The following is a 23804-nucleotide window of genomic DNA, read 5'->3' on the forward strand; positions in this document are numbered from 1 at the left end:
ATGTGATATGCTTTATAATTTTGATTTTACAGGGAATTATACTTAAGGGACTTCCATGAATGTCTTAAGAGACTTTGGACTTTGAATTCTTAAACATTGTTGAGCTGGGTTTTTTGTTGTTGTTGTTGTTGTTGTTGTTATTTTTTAACTCTGAGGACTTTTGAAGTTGGATTGAAGGCAGTTTTGCGTTATGACATGACTACAAGCCTAGGGGGGCTAGGGAGTGGAATGTGGTGGATTGCATAAAAATGGCTCCCATAGGCTCATGGGGAGTGCCACTATTTGAAGGTGTGGCTTTGTTAGAGTAGGTGTGGTCTTGTTGGAGGAATCATATCACTGGAGGTAGTCTTTGAGGTTTCAAAAGCTCAAGCCAGGTACAGTGTCACTCTCTCTTTCTGTTGCTGTCACTCTTTCTGCTGCTGTCACTCTCTCTGCTACTGTCACTCTCTCTCTCTCTGGTGAATGCTGATCCAGATATAGAATACTCAACTCCTTCTCTAGCACCTTGTCTGCCTACATGCTGCCATGCTTCCTAGCATGACAATAATGGACTGAACCCCTAAACCTGAACCTATGATCCAGCCCCAATTAAATGTGGTCCTTTGTAAGAGTATCTGTGGTCATGGCATCTCTTCATAGCAACAGAAACCCTAAGACTCTACAAAACTTGACATCTCAGCTACTCTTTAGTATACCGTGGGATCCTCTGGAAGTATGCTCTAATGCTAGTGAAGCAGTGCCTCATCAGCAGGATAGATGAACGTGCCAGTGAGAGTGAGGGCAAGCAGACAAAAAGCAAAGGGCTTCTTCTTCCATGTCCTTTCTATAAGCTGCCACCAGAAGGTGTAGCCCAGATTTAAAGTGAGTCTTCCAACCTCAAATAATCCAGATATAAGGGGGTTCTTCCCACCTCAAATGACCCAATTAAGAGAATTCCTCACAGTTGTGGTCGGTTGTTTGGGTTCTAGTTAATTCCAGATGTAATCATTCTGGCAACCAAGAATTGCTATCACTTGTACCCTCACAGTAGCTTCATGTGCTCTTTGCAATGGCTCGTTGTGATTCTCACAATGATTTTGTCTTCTTTTACAGTGACCTTGTGTGAAGTGGAAACTCCTGGTTTCTTTGGAAAGTTAGTTATGTCAAATGATGTTTTGCTGGGACACAGAAGTGAAAGGATGTCTTGCTAAAGCAGACAAGTCAAAGAACGTTTTCCTGAAGCACACAGGTGAACAGATGTTTTGCTGTAGCAAACAGGCGAAAGGATGCATGATGTTCAGAAGGAATAATAATATGACCCCACAGAGAGTGGGAGCTTGAGCATTGGTTTGCCTTGCTCTGCCCCGCGATTCTTCATTGATGGCATTCATTTATTGGTTCGCTTTACATGGCATTGCTGAGCTTCACTCATGGTGACTTCACAGAGAGAAACTCTCACCAAAGAACTTCTTGTGAGGTTCCTGTGGCTTTTTGCCACTTCCACAGACTCAGGCTGTTGGTGAGCCTTGCAGTCTCATTTGATGATTCATGTGTGGTGTCTGCTGAGTGGACTGGTATGTGACTGGTAATTTGTGTTTGGTGGTTTGCTATTAGACTGAACTGCTGATATTCTGACAAAAAAAAGATTGAAATTGCCCCCAAAGAACTATTTCTAAACAGATCTATATCCCCCATGTCCTAATAGCTTTTCTTTTCCACTACCTCTAGTGGGTGGTGGGCTAAAGGACAGGGTTGAACCCTTATTAAAGAAGGTTGAAAAAAATTATACCTACACTTGTAGGTCTTCCCAGTGTCCCTGTGGCCTTCACAATGATCCTTTGTGAGCCTTACAATGATTCTCTCTGAGCCTCACAATAGATATACATGCTCTCACAATGACTTTGTGTGTCCTTGAAAATGACTCTATGGTGTACATAATGACTCTGTGTGACCTTCACAATGACAATTTGACAATCACATTGACTTTATGTGCTCACATTAACTCAGTGTAAACTTCACAATAGATGTGGAGGCCTCATAATGCCTCTGTATGACACTGATTCTGATGACCCTCAAAATGACTTGTGTGCCTTTATAATGATGGTGTGTCCTTCATAATGACTGTATATGAGTTTTTGTGACTCAAAGTGACGCTCTCATTGACTCTATATGACCTTTACAATGACCTATTTGTGCTCCTTCAATGACTTGTGGACCTTCATAATAGCTCTATATGCCCTCATAGTGTCTCTTGTACCTTCATAATGACTATGTGACTCTCACAGTGACTTTGTATAGTCTAACAATGCATTGTGACTTCACAATGACTTTGTAACCCTCACAATGACTGTGTGTATCCTCATAATGACTATGTTTCTTCACAATGACACTGTGTGACCTTCACAATGACTTATTGTGATCTATATATAATTCTAAGAACTCTCATGACTATATGTAACCTGATGTGAGTGAGACCTCACTTTGACACTGTGCGACCTTCACTATGACTCAGTTTGACACTCATAATGACTTATGAGCCCGAACAACTCAGTGTGACCCTTGACAAGGAGTATAGGTGCCCTCACAGTGAGTCTGTATACATTGTGACCTTCACAATGGCTATTTGATGGTCACACTGACTCTATGTAACCTTCACAATGAGTAATGTGTCTTCAAAATGACTCTAGATGAACTTCAGTGACCATAGTGACTCTTATAATGACTTGTGTGCCCTCACAAGAATTGAGTGTGCTTTCTTTTTTTTTTTTTTTTTTTTTAAAGATTTATTTATTTATTATATGTAAGTACACTGTAGCTGTCTTCAGACACTCCAAAAGAGGGCGTCAGATCTCATTAAGGATGGTTGGGAGCCACCATGTGGTTGCTGGGATTTGAACTCTGCACCTTTGGAAGAGCAGTTGGGTGCTCTTACCCACTGAGCCATCTCGCCAGCCCAAGTGTGCTTTCATAATGACTCTGTGAGCCCCTTAATATTGACTTGTATGCCCTCACAATTTTGTCTTCATTCAAAATGATTCTATACACTCTTCACAATCATTCTCTAATAGTCATAGAATAATGTTGCATGCTTCCACAATGATTATTTGTGTTCTCCACAATGATATTTGTGACGTTGACAATGACTTCTATGCCTTCAGAATGACATTGTGTCTACACAATAACTGTGTGACTTCAATGACTTTGTATGACCTTCATTATGACTTCATATACTCTCATAATCTGTGATCATAATGACTGTATGTAAGCTCAAAAAATTTAAGATGTTCAAATGTTTTTATATGCCCTAACAATGCTTATGTCTGACCTCATTCGAGTATGTGTGCCCTCATAATGACTCTGTGTGACCTTAACAGTGACTTGGTGTAACCTTCACAATGACTGGTCTATTATAAAAATGACCCTATGTGACCTTCTATGACTCTGTAACCTCCAAATGAAAATTATGAGACCCTCACAATATTTCTGTGTCATCTTCATAATGACTTTGTGTTTCTTCACCATAACTTTATGTTCCATAGGAATGACTCTCTGGGACCTTCTCTCTGTGACCCTTAAAATGATTTGTGTTTCTTCGTTTCTTCACAAAGACTATGTGTAATCTTCATAATGATTTTTGTGCCGTCACAATGACTTTATTTTCTCATAATGAGTATGTATCCCTTTACAAATGTAATTGAATGCCTTCACAAGGACTATATGTGACCATCACAGTGATTTTTTTTTTATGCCCTACCAATGGCTCTGTGTGCCCTCAAATTCTTGGTGTGAATTTCACATGAGTCTGTATGCCCCAACAATGACTCTGTGTGTCCTAATAATGATGGATACCTTTGTGTACTTTTTTTTTTTTTTTTTTTTTTTTTTTTTTTTTTTAAAGACAAGGTCCCTGTATATAGCCCTGGCTGTTCCAAAACTCACTCTCTACACCAGGCTGGCCTTGAACTCAGAAATCCGCCTGCCTCTGCCTCCCGAGTGCTGGGATTAAAGGCATGCGCCACCACGCCCGGCCTTTGTGTACTTTTGTAATGTCTCTGTACCATCAAATCACTAGTTGTGCCTTTCTCAAAGACATGTTGCATTCACTATGATTTTGTCTCTCTTTCACAATGTGAGCCCTCACAGTAACTTTGTGTGACACTCACAATGATTCATTGTTCCCTTCAGAACAAGTATGGTCTTTCTCAATAACTTGCACACCCTTTGTGGGCTCCCAAAATTGCTATCTATCCTTTACAGTGATTTTGTGTGTCATCACAGTGACTTTGTGTGACTCTCACAATTACTCTATATGTTCTCACAATGATATTGTGTGCTCTCAGAATGACTGGTGTGCCCTCATGATGACTCTGGGTCTTCACAATGATGTTGTATGAACTCACAATGACTTTGTGTCACACTCACATGATTTTTTTTAAGCAATAAGAATGATCCTGTGGCCTTTAAAATAATCCATGTGATTGTCACAATGACTTTGTGTAAACTTCACAGTGCTTCATGTTCTCTGTATGATGTTCACAATGGCTTTTTGTGATGTTCAGAATGACTTATTGTGATGCTCTCAACGTCATGTGTCCCTCATAATGACTTTCTGTTCAGAGGGACCATGGAGTTGGTCATTGCCAGCAGAAAAGTGAACCATGAAGAGATGAGAATGAAAACTCGGTTTATGTTGACTTTGTCAACCTAGATCAAACCTTCTAGAGAATCTGATGCGAGGTAATTTATTCCCAACAAATTTAAACACAATATAATTTGGGGAAAAAAAGTTTCCTAGTGTAATACTATCCCTGGTACACAAGGAAGCATAATTACATCAAAACTTCACTCAGGATTTGTATCATTTCTTCAAGAAGATGGGTTCTAGAGTTAGACTACCTGTACTAGCTTAAAGGCCTATAGAAGTGTTGGGCACAGTCTCCATTATACAGACAGTATAGGCGTCATTTAGACTATTAGCCACCTCTATTCCTGGTTGTGGGAGTTTGGGGGAGCTCTTAGCTATACAGATAATGTAAAGGTAATTTAGACTCTTAGATATCTCCAGTCCTGGTGGTGGGACCTTGCCAGGGAGGGAGGCTGGTTGCAAGGACCATTTTTTATTCCTAACCACTTCTGGTCCTGGTTGTAGGAGCTTAATGTGTCCTGGCTCATCAGATAATGCTGATCACCAGGCTATTAATCACTTTCAATCCCCAGCTTTCTGGATGGATGAGCAGATTTTACATCTTCCCCATGAGAAAGACAATCATGAATGCTTAACATCATTGGTTTCTCTGGAGATCTGTGGGTGCAAGGACCTTCCTGCTGTGCTCCCAACATTTTGTGACCTAACAATGAGTATATATGGCCTCACAATGTTACTCTATGACCTTCACAATAAATCATTTAATGCTCACTATAACTGTGTGTGACCAAACAATGACCTAATGTGAACTTCACAATGATAATAAATACCTTTAAAATGACTGTGGCTTTCACAATGACTGGTGAACTTCACAATGACTCTATGTGACCTTTACACTGAACCTGAGTAACCTTTACCATGAAATTGTATGCCCCCAAAATGACTTATGTGACATTCACAATGATTTTATGTACCCCCACAATGACTTTGCTGTCCTCATAGTGACACAGTATGACTTTCACAATGACTCCTTGCTACCTCACAGAGACTTGTGTGCCCTTCACGACGACTCTGTGTGACTCTAACTCTCTGAGACCCTCGTAATTATATTTCATGTCACCAGAATGACTTTGTGTGTTCTCATAATGAGATTGTATACCCTCACAATGCCTCTTTAAGATCTTCATAGTGACATTGTATGAACTTCACAATGTGTGTGCTCTCAAAAATGACTCACTGTGACCTTCACAGTGAGTTTTTGTGATAGTCACAGTGGCTTGGTGTGCCCTCATAGTGCTTTGTGTTTCTTCACAATGACTATGTGGCCATCACAATGATTTTCTGTGATTTCTTTTTACCCACACAAGGACTTTGTGTGTCCTCACAATGACTATGTGTGACTCTTACCAAAGCTCTGTTGTGCCCTCATAATGTGTTTGGGTACCCATAAAATGATTTTTTTCTGACTTTGATGATTATCCTATATGTCCTTCACAATGACTTTTCTGTCCTCATAATAATTGTGTTTGCCCTCAAACTGACTCTGCAACCTTCATAATGACTTTGTTCTCACAATGAAATGTAATTCTCATGATGACTTGGGTGCTCTCATAACGATTCTCTGTGATTTCACTATGAATGTGTGTCCTTCAAAATCATGCTATGTGATCCTTACAATGACTCTGTCCATCACAATGATTCTTTGTAACCCTCACAATGGCACCAGTATGTTGTCACAATGACTGTGTGTCACCTTCACAATATTTGTGTCTGCCCTTACTACAACTTTGTGTGACTTTACAATGATTTTGTATGCCCTCAAAATGACTATTATGTGTACTCACAACACACAGTGTGAGATTCACAATGCTTTTGTGTGCTCTTACAATGACTCTGGATGGCAATAATGACTTCACAATACCTTACGTGCCTTCATAATGATTGTGTGCCATCAAAATGAATGTGTGGCATTTACAGTGATTCTTTGTGTCCTTTCCAATGACTCTTATACACTTAAAATGAGTTGTGTGCTCTCACGGTGGCTTTGTACAGCCTTCACCATGACTCTAGATTTCTTTCACAAAGATGACACTATGTGCCATCAAAATAATTTGTGTGAACTCAAAATGACTGTGTTAGCTTAGCTTTGATTTTAAGAATCCATACAGTGACTCTGTGTGACCCTAACAATGCTTTTCCATACCTTTATTATGATTCTCTGTGCCCTCACAAAGGATCTCTGAGACTACATAAAAAACTTGTTTGCCCTCTCAGAGACTCTGTGTGCTCATACTGACTGTGAACAGCCTTCAGAATGGCCTGGTGTCCTTCATAATGATTGTATACACTCAAGATAACATTGTCTGCTTTCACCATGACTTTGAGTGCCCTCAGTAAAATTGGTTGCCCTTACAGTGACTCTGTGTGACTTTCACAGAGACTCAATCTGATGCTTATTGTAGTGGCTATTCCTGGTTGTCAACTTGACTATATTTGAAATGAACTACAATCCAGAATTGGAAGGCTCACCAGTGAACCTAATCTGGAGACTGGGAGATAGAATTTTCTGATCTGGATCTTGGTATGGAGATCTTGAGACACAGTGGTGATTGAATCCAGAAGATTAAGACAGGGAGATCTCCAAGTCCAAGATCATCTGGGATTAAAGGTGTGGTGGCACACACCTTTAATCTGGGCTACACAATCTGCTGGGGACCATATAAGGACATTGGAAGAAGGGAGTCTGGCTCTCGCTCTTTCACCTTCTTGCAGTGTGGGACTCAGCAACTGCTAGATCCTTGGACTTCCATTCACAGCTACTACTGAACCATTGTTGGGATTTGGACTGCAGACTGTAAGTCATCAATAAATTCCTTTACTATATAGAGACTATCTGCAAGTTCTGTGACTCTAGAGAACCCTGACTAATACACTTATTATGACTTTATATGCCTTCACAATTTGTCTGACCATCCCTATGACTCTTTGTAACCATTCTAATGACTCTGTCTTACCTTCATAATGATACTATGTGACCATTGCAATGAGTGAGCCCCCAAAATGTCTTTTGTGACCTTAACGATAACTGGCTATGATCTTCATAATTATTTGTTTGCCTTCACAATGACTTTTAATGTCCTCAATGTGTCTTGCTGCCCTTAGAATGACTATGTGACCCTTCACAATAACTATGACTCTCACGGTGACTTTATGTGCCTTCACAATGACTTTGCCTAACTTTCACAATGACTCTTTATAACTATTCCAATGACTGTGTTGCCTCACAATGACTCTGTGTGGCCATCACAATTAATTTGTGAGCTCCCAAATGACCTTAACAATGAATGACTGTGACCTTCATAGTTACTCGCATGCCATTACAATAATGTTTGTGACCTCACAAATGACTCTGTGTTCCTTCAAAATGACTGTGTGGTGACTTTCACAATGACTCTGTGTGGTCCTCAAAATGACTTGTACACAACAGCGAGTATGTGTAATCTTCATGGTGATTATTATACACCCTCACAATAAATTTGTCACCTTCACAATTTCTTGTGTGGCTTCTCATTTACTCTTTGTGCCCTTACCACCCTCATGTGCCCTTCACTGTAGTTTTGTATTACATCAATGACTCTGTGTGCCCTCATAATGACTATGTGTGTACTCAGAATAACTTGTGTGTCCTTATAATTATCCTCTGAGCCTTCCCAACAACTATGTCCTTTCACCAGGACTCGACTTGACCCTCACAATTACTCTGTCTTTCACAGTGACTAGTGTGTTCTCGTGGTTACTGTATGATTTCGCAGTGACTCAGTATGATCTTACTGTGATTTTTTTTTTGTGACCCTCATAATGAATTTGTACCCTCACCATAACTTCTGTGCCCCCACAATATCTCTGTGTACTTCCACAAAGACTTAGTGTGATCTCAACAATGGCATTATCTCTTCATAATGATTTAGTGTTTCTTCACAGTGATTCACTGTGACCTTCACAATGACTCTTCATGATTGTCATAATGACTTAGTATGGTCTTCACACTGACATCTCCTGCCCTCATTTTAACTTCTGTGCTATCATAATGATCCTATGTGTCCACACAATGGTTTTGTGTTCTCTGTGACCTTCACAATGACTCTTTGTGATACTCACAATGACTTCGTATGTCTGTCTCCACAATGACTTTGGGTTCCTTCATGAAGATGATGTGACCCTCTGAATGACTCCTATAACTCTCACAATGACTACTGTACCCTCCTGAGCCTTTGTAACAATTACATTGATTCTGTGTGACCATAACGATGACTCTGCGACACTCACAGTGATGTATTAGGATGCTCAGAATGATTTTCTGTATTTACTCTTTTTTTAAAAAAAAAGAATTATTTATTTTATATATGTAAGTACACTGTTGCTGCTATCAGACACACCAGAAGAGGGCATCAAACCCCATTACAGATGGTTGTGAGCCACCATGTGGTTACTGGGAATTGAACTCAGGACCTCTGGAAGAGCAGTCAGTGCTCTTAACCACTGAGCCATCTCTCCAACCCAGAGTTTCTACATTTTCACAATGACCTATGTGACCTCACCATGAGTAGATGTAGCCTCACAATAACACTGTATGACCTTTACAGAAAGTATGAGGGCATCATGATGACTATGTATGACTTTCCAAATGACATTGTGTTGCCTCACAATGAATTGCTGTGACCTTCGAGAAGACATTGTATACCCTTACAATAATGTTATGTGACACTCGCAATGATTCTGGGTGGCCTCCACAATAGTTTTTTTTTTTGTGTGTGTGTGTGTGTGTGCTCATAATGTATCTCTATGAACTCACAATGAATTTGTAAGTTCTCACAATGACTCTCTATATTCTTAAAATGATTCTCTATACCCTCACAATGAAATATGAGCCTTTATGACTATATGTGACCCTCATAATGAGTTTGGTTGCCATCATAATGATTTTGTCTAACCTTCACAATGACTTTGTGTAACTATCACATGACTTTCTGTGACCCTAACAAAGACTCTCCGTGACACTAGCAATAACTTTATAAGCCCCCAAAATGTCTCTGTGTGACCTTACTAATGACTTGCAATGACTTCATAATTCCTTGTCTTCACAATGAGTTTGAGTGTCTTTCATAATGATTTTAGTCCATCACAAAGATCTGTGTCCTCTCATGGCTGTGTGTGCCCCCACAATGATTGCATATGCCCTCACCAGGGCTCTGTGTAACCTTGACAATAATTTTGTATCCCTCGAAGTGACTAGTATGCCATCAGAATGATTCTGTGTAGCCTTAACAATGACTTTGTATGACTACCGCAATGATAATATGGGCCACCACAGTGACTTCTGTGCCCTCACAATGATTTTGAGTACCTTCACAACGAAGTATGATCTTTAGAATGACTTCATACACCCTTGTAATGACTGCTGGGATTCTTCTCCCCACAGAGGTTCTTGATGATAGAGGCAGTCCTTGCTTGGACATACCTGTTTATCACTGTTCATTGTGGAAAATGGATAAATATCCCTTCTGCAGGGTGAACCAGAGATTAAATACCTTTCCCAGGAGGGAATGTCTGGGAAGGGAAGCTTATTGGCTAAACTCCCAGGGCCCATCTAGATACCTCATTAGCATGGAGAACATTCTTTATATGGGGAGCTGTGGTCACATGTTCCAGGGCAGGAATCTGGTCGGAAGTAGAAGAAATGCCTACCGACTGTCCTCATGAATGAGGTGCTGGGATTCTGAATCCACTCACCCTTACCAAGTTTCCTGGCACTGTCCACTGCCCCACACTTCATAATGACGGTGTGTACTCACAATGATTTCTGTGCCCTCACAATGGTGCTGTGTGCTCTCATAATGATTCTTGGATCCTTACAGTAACAATGAATGACTGCCATAATGACTTTGTGTGTCCTAACAATGACTCTACGTTCTCACAATGACTTTGTGTGACATTGACATTGATTATTTGTGACCATCACAATGATTTTTTTGTGCCATTGCATTGTTGTGATGTGCCTTTGCAATGTTTCTTGGATGCTCACAACGACTTTATGTGACCTAAACAATGACTGTAGATAACCTTCATAGTGTTTCTGTGTCCTCTCACCATGACTCTCTGTGCCCTCACAAGACTCTATTTGACCTTCACAGTGATGGTTTAAAACCTTCGCAATGCCTGTGTGTAACATCCACAGTGACTAATAACCTTTAAAACATATCTCTTTGACCTTCACTTTGACACTATCTGATCTTTACAATAATTTTCTTTGTATACCCTCACAAATACTGACTGTGATTGACACAATTCTCTCTGTGGCCCTCAAAAATGCCTTGTGTGTGCTCAAAATGACTGTGAGTCCACTTCTATGACTCTGTGGACCTAGCAAGGCCACTGTTTGCCATTCACAATGACTTTCAACGCCCTTAAATTAATGCCTTCAAATGGCTATGTGTGCCCTCACAATGACTCTGTGTGACCTTCATAATAAGTCTGTGTGTGATCATAATGACATTGTGATGTTAATAATGACTTACTTATTATGTTCACAATGGTTTTTATGTGCCTTCACAATGACTTTGTGAGACTTTGTAATGTTCATTTGTGCTCTCACAATGACTCTGTGGGACACTCACAAGGATTCAATTTGATGCTCGCAATGGCTTCTTATAATTATCACAAAAACTTTGAGTGCCTCCACAATGAAATGAGCAATGCCTATGTGTGAAATGAACAATGATCATTGTGAGCCTCACAGTGACTTTGTGTACCCTCACAACAATGATTCTTTGTGACATTCACAATGACTTGTATGCCCTTACAATGAATCTGTGTGCCCGCAATTGAATCTCTGTGCTCTTACAATGACTCTCTTAGTCATGACTTTGTTTACCCTCATGGTGACTCTATGTGCCCTCACCAGGACTCTGTGTGACCCTCACAATAAGTTTGTATAACCTCATAATAAAACAGTACACTTGCATTGACTCTGATGGCGACTTCGCCTTCACAATGACACTGTGAGACCTCACAATGACTCTCTGTGCCCTCACAATGAGTTTGTGTGGTCTCACAATAATTGTCTTATCTTCACAATGACTTGGTGTGACCTTCACAACAATTCTATATGATTCCGTATGACTTTTCTAGGTCTCAAAATGTCCCTGTACATTTCCAGTGACGCTCCATGACTTTTAATAATTGCTTCCTTTTGCACTTTTGCTATGACTTCAAGTGCCCTCACAATGACTTTTTTGTCCTAATAATGACTCTCTGTGCCATTCCAATGACTCTTGTATGATTTTCATAAAGACCTTATGTGCTCTTATATCCTCTCAGTGGTTTTGTTTGCACTCAGAATAACTTGTGCACACCCATGATGATTCTGTGTGACTTTCATAATTAACTTGTGTGCCCCCACAGTGATTATGTGTGTCATCAAAATAACTCTGTGATATTCAGTGATACCTTGTGACCTTAACAATGACGTATGTGCCCTCATAATGACTTTATGATCTCACCATGACTCTTTGTGAACCTCACAATGATATCGTAGGACCTTCACAATGACTTTTTGTGTCATCACAATAACTTGTGTGCCCTGATAATGACTGTGTGTCTTCACAATGATTATATGTGCCATCATAAAGGCACTGTGTAGCATTCAATGACTTTGTGACTCTCACAATGACTTGTGTGCCCCAGCTATGACTGTGTGTGATCATCACAGTAAATTTTGTATATTCTCACAATGTGTCCTTCTTTAGTTCCATTTACCTCACAGTGAGTTTATATGCACTCACAACCTTAATTGTGACTTTCACGTGACTGTGTCCCCTCAAAATGATTCCATGTGTATTCATAATGACTGTGTTCTCTTATAATTACTATATGTGCTTTGGAATGATTGTGTGCCCTCATACTTACTTTGTGTGACTTGCACAGTTACTGTAAGCATTTCACAATCACTTGTGAGCCATCCTAGTAATTTTGTATGTCCTCACTGTTAGAAATCAGTGCTCCCTCAGCCTGCCCTTCATGGAATCAGAGTTGGCATACACCAGATACATCATCACCTGCTGCCACCAGGTACAATTCATTTCCATTGTCACCACTAGTTGTGTATTTTCTTATGTGACATGTGTACCCTTTTGAAAGGTTCCTCTTGACATCATGACTCTTTCTCTCCGTCTTGTTTGGTCTGTCTTCTAGTCTCTGTCTGTCATTTGTCTCTTTGTTCCTATCCTTCTCTCATGTCCTCATTCTGAGATGGCCTCCCCTCCTCCCCCAATAAATCTCTTATGTGGGATCTGTTGTGTGGTATGATCTCTTTGTGGCACACCTTGGCTAGAAACTGACAAAGTACTTCTGCTGCTAAATACTGACACAACTCAGAGTGCCCTCACTTTGACTCTGTATTAACTTCACAATGAATGTGTCTTCACCATAATTTGTGTGCCCTCAAATGTTTGACCTTCATAATGAGAGCATGCACCCTCTCAATGACTTATGTACTCTCATAATGACTCAAGGATTCTGTGTGACATTACCAGCGACTCTTTGTGATACTCACAGCATTATGTGACCTTCACAATGACTAGTACGACCTTCAAAATGACCTTATGTGATATTGACAATGACACTGTGTGACATTTACAACATCATGTACCCTCACAATGACTTATGTGCTCTCATAATGACCTCTGGGCCCACACAAGGACTTTGTGTGGTCTCATAGTGACTCTGCCTGACCTTAATGACACTGTTATTCCCTCAGAGTTATAACTATGTTATCATAATTCATTGTACTGTGTACATTCATTCTGTGTAACCTAAACAATGATTTTGTGTGACATGCATTACTCATTGTGATGCTCACAAAGATTTTATAGACCCTCATAGTGACTACATGTGACTTCACAGTGAGTATATGCATCCTTACAATGACACTGTATGATCCGCAAAATAACATTGTGTTCTTTCACAAAGATTCTGTTATCTTTACAATGATTTGCTCACCATCACCATGACAGTGTGACATTCACAATGACTATGTGTCTCTTCACAATGAATTTTTGTGATCTCATAGCGATGTATGTGCCCTCAAAAAATGACTTATGAGACAGTGTGCCCTCATAATGAATGTGCGCCTTCATGACAACTCTCTGTGACCTTCACCATGATGGTGTATACCCTCATAACAGTGACTCTGGCTTCACAGTGACTCTGTGTGACTTCACAATGATCTTGTGTGCCCTCATAATGAGTTCATGTGCCTCACGATAATTATGTCTGACTTTCACAATGACTGTGTAACTATTACACTATCCCTGTATGACCTAGACAATGACTCTATGCAATTCTCCCCGAGACTTTGTGCATCTTTGTAAGGACTTTGTGTATCTTTACAATGACTTAGTGTTCCTTAACAATGAATTGTTGTGTTCTCACAATGTCAGTGTGACTTCACAATGATTGCATGACCTCTACAATGAGTCTTTGTGAATTTTACAATGACGTTGTATGATCTAATCAGTGACTCTGGGTGCCCTCACAATGAGGCTATATAATCTTCACAAGACTCTTTGTGACCTTCACAATGACTTGTGTGCCCTCATTATGAGTTTGTGCAATCTTATAATGACTGTGTAATCTTCTCAATGATTTTGTTCCCTCACAATGACTCTGTATGACCCAAACAATGGCTTTGAGAACTCATATTCACTTGTATGTCCTCACAAATGACTTTGTATGCCATCACAATGACTCCACGTGACCCTCAAAATGATTTTGTATTCATTCACAATGATGTGTGACCTTAACAATGACATTGTATATCCTCTCAATGACTCTTGAGCCCCCTCTCCCATGATATGTTGCAATAACTTGGTGTACACTAAAAATTACTATTTGGTCTTCTTATGAGTATGAATGATTTTATCTTATCTTCACAGTTACTCTATGTCACCCTCACAATAACTTTTTGTGTCCTCATAATAGCTGTGTGTCTTTCACAGTGATTTTGTGTACCCTAGCAATGATTTTGTGTGACTTTCAGAATGATGTTTTGTGGCCTCTCAATGACTTTATGTGTCTTCACAATCATTTGTGTTCCCTCTCCAGATGACTGTGTGCCCACATAGTTACTGTGTGACCTTCGAAATGACTTTATATGCCATCACAATGACTCCGAGTAACTCTTCCAACACATCTCTGCTTAACTCTTTTGTGACCATCACAATGAGTTTGTATACCCTCACAAATGACCCTGAATGCTCTTTACAATGACTATCACGCTAACAATGACTTTCTGTGACCTTCATACTGACTCTGTGTTCTCTCACAGTGACTCTGTGTGACCTTCACAGTGACTCTGTGTACCCTCTCTCAGTGACTCTGTGTGACCTTCACAGTGACTTTGTGTGCCCTTACAGAGACTTTTCTGCCCTTGCAATTATTCTGTGTGAGCTCCAGGAAGGCTTTTTTGCCTTCACAATGACTTCTGTGACCTTCACAGTGATTCATGTGCCCTTGCGATAACTGTGTGATTTTTATGATGACTTGTCCTCCACAGTGGCTCTGTGTGCCCCTCACTGTGGCTTGTGTGTCACGCTCCATGACTGCATGACACACACATGAATTTCTGAAGCAAGTAAAATATAACCACAACTACAAAATCGTTTTGACTTGATACATAACTAAGAATAACAAGTATCAATTTTATTCACAATTTTTAAAAAGCACTAAAAAAAAAAGCGATAACTTACAGTTGATAAATTCAGTATGTAAAACAGTTGGGATAGAATTTAAGCTGAAGCAAACTATCTTAAGAGCCATGATTCTGTCTCTTTCCTTTTCTGTTCTTTTTCTTCTAACACAGACAGCGGTACTTACAATAAGTAACAGCAGCAGTAACTCCTTAAAGTAGAAAATCCTGCTATTCAAACTATATTCCATATATCCAAAATAGAGAACACATGACTTGACTAACTGATTCAAAAGTCCTTGTCCTGGCTTCTGCCACAGGAAAGGTGGCACTGGTGCCCCCTATGCCTAGATGTCTCTCTATACCAGTGTCTGATATCAGAATGCCAGCTCCTATGTAAACAGCCTTGTAAGATGTTCCAATAATGTGAAGTGCAGTGGTTGTAGATTTTCCCTCTTATTTCCAAAGAATGTGAAATGTAAAACACCATTGCACGTTTCTAGAGTGTCTGGCGGGAGGATGTCTCCTTTTTGATGATAACCCAGGATCTTCCAAATGCAGTATCAAATGAAATCAATTTTTAACCCCCGGGATTTCTCTTCTGATTAAAAGTGATGTTTCAGGATTTGGGGGGCTAGAGTCTCCTTTCCATCAGATTGGCTTTCCCCAGCTGTGTCTGTCTTTGAAGTCCATCAGGGCTCGGCATGTGGAAAATATCTTCAGGTTACACAAAGGAACACAACCCTGCTGGCTTTGATCATCCCTGTCATAACAGAGATGATTGGGTTGCAAGCAATGACACACACATGTGCACAAGGAGGCCACTCAGGGGAGCCCAGCTTGCATCCTCATGGACGTCTGCTGCTTACATCCTAAATACTTTACGACTGCCCTAAAGTCAGTTCTCATAATAACGGTTGGGGATGTACATACAAACAAAAATCCCAATAGGTTATGACTGGGCACTATGGGGACATAAAAGCAGATGTGGGCTACCACAGGATGCTCTATGGCAGCGTTCTTTCTACATCTGGTAAAGGAACAGATGGCATGAGAAGCAATAGATACGGACAAATCAGAAGACACACATCAAAAAGCTATAATTAGGAATAGAGAGAGGCTACAGGAAGAGGGCTCATTAAATCTACTCATGTCTTATAATGAGAAAACAATGGGGGTAAACAGAAAATTTTAAAAAAAAGGTCTAGGAAGGTGGCACCTTGATGTTTGGTTTCAGTGTTCGGTAAGAGCCTGATTTAAGCAGGGCAGCTTCAGAACCAATCTGCTAGTGAATCCTCTCACACTGACGCTCACAGATTGGGCTCCTGTTAAAGTGTGGATGGAACAGAGCACCAGCAGAGAGTCGAAAGGACGAGGTCGGATCTGCTCAAGTAACTTCAAACTGGAAACCAAGGCTATCTTGCTCAGTGAAGCCATAGGGGGAAGGATGAAGAGAAAATGAGCCCCAGGTTTTCTTTAGCCTTAGAGATTGTTCTGGAAGGTAAATGCTGTCACGGAAGAAGAGGGGATACCTTCCACAGCACCCCTATATCAGAATGCCGTATTACAAAGCCTTAGTCAGACTAGATGACACAGGCATTCTATTCTCCCAAACTGGGCCAACCATGCTCTTCCATGTCCAGTTCTAATGTGCATCTAATGTTCTCACTGAAGGCCTCTTCAGAAGTGAGCTTGGTGTGTTGATGCCTTTTGTGTAAGCTCAGGTGTCAATCATAGATTACTAGACTCATAAATGTCTCCTTTCTAGATAAGAAATCGGGGCCTTGGAAGTTCAGCACAGGGCAGCACTAACACAGGCATCCACAGTCAGCAGTCCTAACATACAGCCTTCAGAATATGCATAGTAGGTAGTTTTAACTTTAAAGCGATACGCTGTCCCCTCCTACCGCCCCTCCCCCAACCCGCTACATTCTTAACCACATTCACAGCCACTTTCAATAACTCAGGCCTCTTCTGTCAGTGCTGCTGTACATCCACGAGGAAGAGGCCAGAAGAACTGCTGGTACCAGATAGGCCAGTCGACTTCACCAAACTACAGTTCAGGCAGGGCTACAAAGCCCCTTCAAACCACTGAAGTATAGCATTCTGCTGATTAGAAAGTGCCTTTCTTCAACAGAAACCGCCAGAGCTCTGCCTACAATCTAAGAAAGGAATCTGCTAAGGCCTTTTCTTTTTTCCCACAGGGTAATGGATTATTTCGAAAAGAGAATGTCTATGAAAGTTTATACTCTGGGTCTTGTGAAACCACATTCACTGTGGACGTAAGAAGGAGCCAGGCTGGGTCCTGCCGCGTGCCCACAATCTCACGGGCAGCACGTCCCACCCATGGGTCCTTCAAATTGGCCCCAGCTAAGGTTCCCGTTGAGGGAAGAAGCACAGGTCCCAAGGCCGCCTTCAGTCTCTCCTTGCTTCCTGCTGGGGTTTCAGCTTACAGCTGGTCTGGCTCAGAAGTTCGTGGCTGAAAGGATGGAAATGCTGCCAGATTTAGTTTTGCTTCCAGACACCATAGAAGGTCAAGACGGCTCAGTTTGTAAGGCCTCACCACAGGCGTGTCCAGACCCACACCTCCACGTCAGGAAGATGGCCTTCAGGCATCCTAAAACAGCAACAGAGGAAAAGCTTGAAAAATGATGTCTTCTACGTTAAACCTGCCACTGGGTCATTCTCAAACTGACTGTTCATAGAGAGCTACAGAGAATGGTGTCACGCACTCCAGCATCCTTTACTATGTCCTCTGGGAAAGTAATACAAGTTTTACTGAGTACTTGAGAAATGAGAATGTAACCCATAATAATCACAATGACTTTTAAAAAAATGATTCTTTTGTTTCTCGACCTCACAGGACCATTTGAAGACACTGCTTCAGTGTGGGGCTTCCTAAAGTATTCGTAGCTAAGTCATTCACGGCCACCAGAAACAGAGGTGTCCAGTGAACCTCACCACTCTGTCACCTCAGTCATAGAGCCTCAGTCTTCCATGCCTGGTAGTTGTCTGCAAAAAGTAGGACTGCTCTTTATGGTCTTCCTGGAATAGAATTGTCTCCTTGAGACAATTATTCTCAACAAAGTGCCAGATCACAGGAAGTATAACCTCCCTTCCAAAAGGGAGTGGGCATCAGCTGACTGAATTCTGCTGGAAGGAGCTAGAGCCTTGCTTTCACACGCTGCCCCTGAGGAATGTGTTTATCACCAATTTGCATTGATAACCTAGGTAAACCTAAGGGAAATGTTTCTAGGTAAAGAGGTTATCTAGAAACCTGAGGTTCTGAAGTCTCTCTGAAGACAGTCATTACCAAATACTTGACCAACTGATGCAACAGTAGCAAACCTGCTGACTCTATTGCAGGAAGCCAGCCACCCTCCTTTTATCACATGCGAAAAGCAGATAGGTAGACTGGAAAACTGGGTGGTCCTCTCAGAGCTTCTCCTACCTCTGTGCCTTCTGCTGAGTTATTCATTTGTTCGTTTGTTTACTGTTTACAGTTGGAAGGATGGTTGTGTCATTGGTGCATATGAAATCAGAAAATAACTCTCAAGAGTCAGTCCTCTCCTTCCACCATGTCCATTCCAAGGATTCAACTCAGGTCATCAGGCTTGGCTGCAAGCCCGTTTACCAGTCGAGCTATATCACTGTTGACATTAACTGATGTTTAAAAAGTAACACCAAGAGGACCTGCACCATAGCTCATGGGTAAAGCACTTGCCATGCATGGAGTTCAATCCCTAGAACCCATGGTAGAAGGAGAGAACCAATGCTTACAAATTGTCCTCTGACACCCACATGTGCTTCTCAGCCCTGATAACAACAAAAAGTCACGTTATAAAACCACCAAGCAAGCTTTTCCTGGAAGGAAACAAGCTAGCTTCCTTCTCTCAAAGATCTCAACAGCAGACACCACACATCCCTCAGTTCTGCTCCCCTCTGCCCGGATGGGCACAGGGAGAATGAAATTTAAATGGACCCATGGATGCTAAAGGCAGCTAGCTCTCACACCTATATACTTATCCTGAACCAGGAGCATCACCATCCGATCCTGGGTGGTCTTAAAGCACCCACAAGAACACTAGTGTGTAAAAATACTGGCTCGGGAGACAAAGTCATCAAGCTTTGGAAATCGTAGCCTCACACCAGGGCTGGAGCTGCTTCTGGTGGGAATAATAAGCTCCTTTCTGAATTCCAAATGAATCTATGCAATGGAGTCAAGTTAACTAAGAATCAACCTAAACCATGCACACGCTGATCTAGATGTTCCATGCTTTGCTCCTAATAGGAAGCTGATGGAGAAAAAAAGTCTCTTTTGTTTGATTTTTGTTGGCTTTTAAAAAAACAAAAACAGAAACAAAACAAAACAAACAAACAAACAAAAACCAGAGTCTTTCTATGTAGCCCATGATGTTGTGTAACTCACTATGTACCCTAGGCTGGTCTTGAACTTATGGTGATCTTCCTAAGTGTGTGCTACCTCATTTGGTAGTATCAAATTACTTATGAGAAGTAAGTGTATTGTCTACCTGGAAAAAAAAAATGAGCCTGTTAAAAGGAACTGAGAACTGCTTCTTTGAATGCACTAGTGAGATAACGGCAAAATTAGTTAAGCTCAACACTTGGCTGCCGCAAGCCCACGAGGGGGCCAGCGTGTGTGGAGGCTTCAGTCTCACAAATTCAGTAAGTATAATACCTGACGAGGAAGGACTTTTCAGAACCCAGAAGGGAGTCTTTTCAAAATGTTGGTTTTGTTTCTATTGTGTGTGTGTGTGTGTGTGTGTGTGTGTGTGTGTGTGTGTGTGTGTGTGTAGGGGGGGTATGGAAATGGTTTACATTCTAGAAATTCTTTTCCTAAATTTAGAATGTTCTAGTTAGATGTTCCTAAATTACCTGTGGACTGTAAGATAGCATATCTCAGAAAGTAACTCTGTCATGATTAACTTTTGCTGTGCAAGCTGAAAGTCACATCTTCTTCCTGGATTCATGTCATATAAAATTATGCCCTTCCTACAATTATTTGGATTGAAAGTTATCTTTATGTAGATGATGATAATTATCTGAGCTGTCTTTCCTTATTGCCATTTGTGATAGCTAGTTTAATGTCAACTTTACACAAGTTAGAGTCATTTGAGAAGATGGACCCTAAACTATGGAAATGTCCCACCCCATTGGCCTGTGGCCAAGCCTGTAGGACATTTTCTTAATGATGTGGGAAGGCCCAGATAACTGCACTGTGACTCCCCTGGGATGGTAGTTCTGGATTCTAAAAGAAAGCAGGCTGAACAAGCAATGGGGAACAAGCCAGTAAGCAGTACCCCTTCAAGGTTCCTGCATCAGCCCTTGTCACCAGGTTTCTGCCCTGTTTGAGTTCCTGTCCTAAGTCCTGACTTCCTTCAGCAATGGAGTGTCAGCTGAGAGTTGTTAAGCCAAAGTCAACCAACCCTCTCTTCCCCAAGCTGATTTTGATGATGGTGGGTCTACCTTTCCTTCTTCTCTCTCTCTCTCTCTCTCTCTCTCTCTCTCTCTCTCTCTATATATATATATATATATATATATATATATATATATATATACATATATATACATATATATATTTATATAGTATACTATATAAAATATATAGTATACAATATATATTATATGTAATATATTATATATTATTATATAATAATCCAAATCCACCCATATACCCCTCTGCATCTCCTTCAAATCTGTGATCTTTTTCCATTGTTATTACATGCACATATGTATTTGTATATACATATTTATTCCTAAATGTAACCTGTTCAGTCTGTATAATGTTACTTGTATGTATGTTTTCAGGGCTGATTGTTTGGCACTGGCCAACCAACCGGCATGCTTTGTCCTAAGAAAGGCCACCTCCCCTCCCCCTCCCAGCTCTCCTCAGCCACCTGGAGTTCTTTGTGTAGCTTTGGACTTTTCCCTATCCAGTTTGGCATGTCTGCTGGTGTCATCCTTTGCCTGCTCGGCAGTCACATTACTGAGAGTTTGTGGCTTCTTATGTTACTAGGAGACACAGTCTCACAGAAAACTCCCTGATCCTCTGGCTGTTATAGTCTCTCTGACCCTCTTCTGCAATGTTCCCTGAGCTATAGGTGCAGGAGTGTTTTGTAGGTGTTTTCATTTGTCACAGCAATAGGGACCTTAAGCCACCATTTATATTAGAGTATAAGATATGCTTACAAACATGTTTTCTTGAGACAGGATCTTGTGTAGGCGCCTCCTTGTCAGGAAGCACTGACAGATTTGAGAAGACAAGGAAGAATGTATATGCCCTTTGTGCTCCCATAAAATGGTTGTTTGTTTTAAAAAAAAAAAAAAAAAAAGTCTTGAAATTTATTTTAAGACTCTTCTCTGGCTGGAGAGATGGCTCAGCGGTTAAAAGCACTGGCTGCTTTTCCAGAGGTCCTGAGTTCAATTCCCAGCAACCACATGGTGGCTCACAACCATCTGTAATGGGATCTGATGCCCTCTTCTGGTGTGTCTGAAGACAGTGATAGCATACTCATATACATAAAATAAATAAATAAGTCTTTAAAAAAAAAACCTCTTCTCTTTTATGTATACAAAATAATGTATACATAAGAAATAATAAAATATAGCTCTCCCTCTTCTCCCGCTCCAGATTTCAATGTGGGGATGGAGTTTGGTCCCCTCCGGTCTAGCACAGACCATTGCCTGACTCACACTGACAACCATCGCTGTCTCACCTGGAAGGCTGTGGTTGTGGCTAGATTCAGGTTGTCCCTGCCTTCCCAGCCTCCTCGGCTTGGAGTCCTTTGAGCATCCTGAGCTAGTGTCTGCTCCCAGACTGTACCAGTACCACCATGTCTAGGTGAGTCAGTAGATTCTGAAACATTTCCAGAAGAATCTGGAGCAGCTGTCCCAGCCAGATCCTGGCCACCACTGGAATCCAGAGACGTTGAGCTTTCGTTTTCAGGATTGAGGGAATTGATATCTTCTCCAGTGAGTTCAGGATAAGAGTCACAGAGAGAACTGTCACCGCCCAGAGGACTCTGCATCAGAGGCCAGGCATCAGAAAACTCAGCGCAGATGGAACGGGAAACAGACTCGAAGAAGGCTGGCATCGTGTCCCCCAGAGAAGCCGGGTTTCTGAACACACATCCAAAAGGTTTGTCAGTGTCATACAGTGATGAAAACCATTACTACAGAAGAGTATTTCAGCTATAATTTTAAGTGTGTGTAATACCCACACACTAAGAATTCCGGTGCTATTTATTGTTTTAAATTTGCCTCAGTATGGCTACTAAAGCTATTCCATTGACCTTAAAATTGATTTCTATACCTATTTCTAATCAATATAAGCATATCCAATGTCTAACACCCGCATCTTCTTAGTCTTAATTGAGTTTTTGTGATTGTTGTTTTAGAACAGTATGCCAACAGATTGTGATGAGTGAGCCCTTACTTCGAAATAAAAGAAATCTCAGGAATAGAAGCTGGGGAGAGAGCTGAGCTGTTAAGCCCATACACACACTGCTCCTGGGATCTGAGCTCAGTTCCCTGCACCTGCACCAGGAGACTTAGAGCCACCTGTAACACCCTCTCCAGGGGGATCTGACCCTGTTGGCCTCTTGAGGGCACCAGTACTTGTATACACATGCTTGCACACAGAAACACACACATATACTTTAAAATCTTATAAAGATAGAGCGAAAGGGAAGAAAGTGCCAGAAGGTGGTACTTGTTAGCAGCGACCCCTGCAATCCCTGCAGGGGACTCTCTCAGGTTCAATGGTTAAGAGGCAGAATTCAACAGTTTAACACAAAGCTGGTAAATCAGGATACATGTTTGCAAACAGGAATATCCATTGTTGACTAGAAGGACAGTTACCTCTCCTGAAGTGTAGCGGTAGAATGCAGCCCGCAGCCAAGCACGGCTCGGGCAGAGCTGCGGGCTTCTTCACAGCACAAGGGTGGAATCAGGTGAACAGGCCCTGAGAAGGCAGAAAAGCGTGAGGCAGGGGGCTTCCTTTTTTCCTGAACTTTCTTGTTCATTCCAGCTAAACCTGGCTCCCTTTGGAAAGGTCTGGGTGACTGTTTAGCAGAAGGAGGAACTGCACACTGGTGTCCAGACTGAAGCAAGAGGACAGATGGGTGTCTTAACCCGACCTGGGCTATACAATGAGACCAGTCAGGAAGGAGGGGACGAGGGTAAAACATTCTCATTCCCTGTGTGACACATGGACCAAGATGGTCCATTCTGCAACATCACAAAGAGACACTGGGCGATTCCAAGGGGCCAGTCCAACCACCCTGGAATATGAGTAATGAAGTAGATAATAGTCCCCAAGCGATGACTTGATACCGTCATTGGTACTACACTCAGATGAACCAGAAACTCAGGACAATAGAGAGGGATACTAGGCCAGACTGGCACCAGTGATAA

At 41.3% G+C, this 23804-nt stretch overlaps 1 protein-coding gene across 4 annotated transcripts in view; it reads right to left on the bottom strand.

The window, feature by feature from the left end:
- Positions 1 to 15361: 15361 nt before the first annotated feature.
- Tnfrsf19 (TNF receptor superfamily member 19) overlaps positions 15362 to 23804 on the bottom strand; it is an 85820-nt gene continuing 77377 nt past the window's right edge. For all 4 annotated transcript variants that reach the window (XM_021202971.1, XM_029541811.1, XM_021202972.1 and 1 more), the window contains 3 exons: positions 23250 to 23352; positions 22106 to 22508; positions 15362 to 17985 (listed from right to left, as the gene is read on the bottom strand). In XM_021202971.1, coding sequence (XP_021058630.1) covers positions 17977 to 17985; positions 22106 to 22508; positions 23250 to 23352 — 515 coding nt within the window. In that variant the 3' untranslated portion in view covers positions 15362 to 17976. The remainder of the gene's footprint in view (positions 17986 to 22105; positions 22509 to 23249; positions 23353 to 23804) is intronic.

The sequence above is a fragment of the Mus pahari genome, chromosome 8 (assembly GCF_900095145.1).
Source record: "Mus pahari chromosome 8, PAHARI_EIJ_v1.1, whole genome shotgun sequence".
In the NCBI taxonomy this organism is placed as follows: Eukaryota; Metazoa; Chordata; class Mammalia; order Rodentia; family Muridae; genus Mus; species Mus pahari.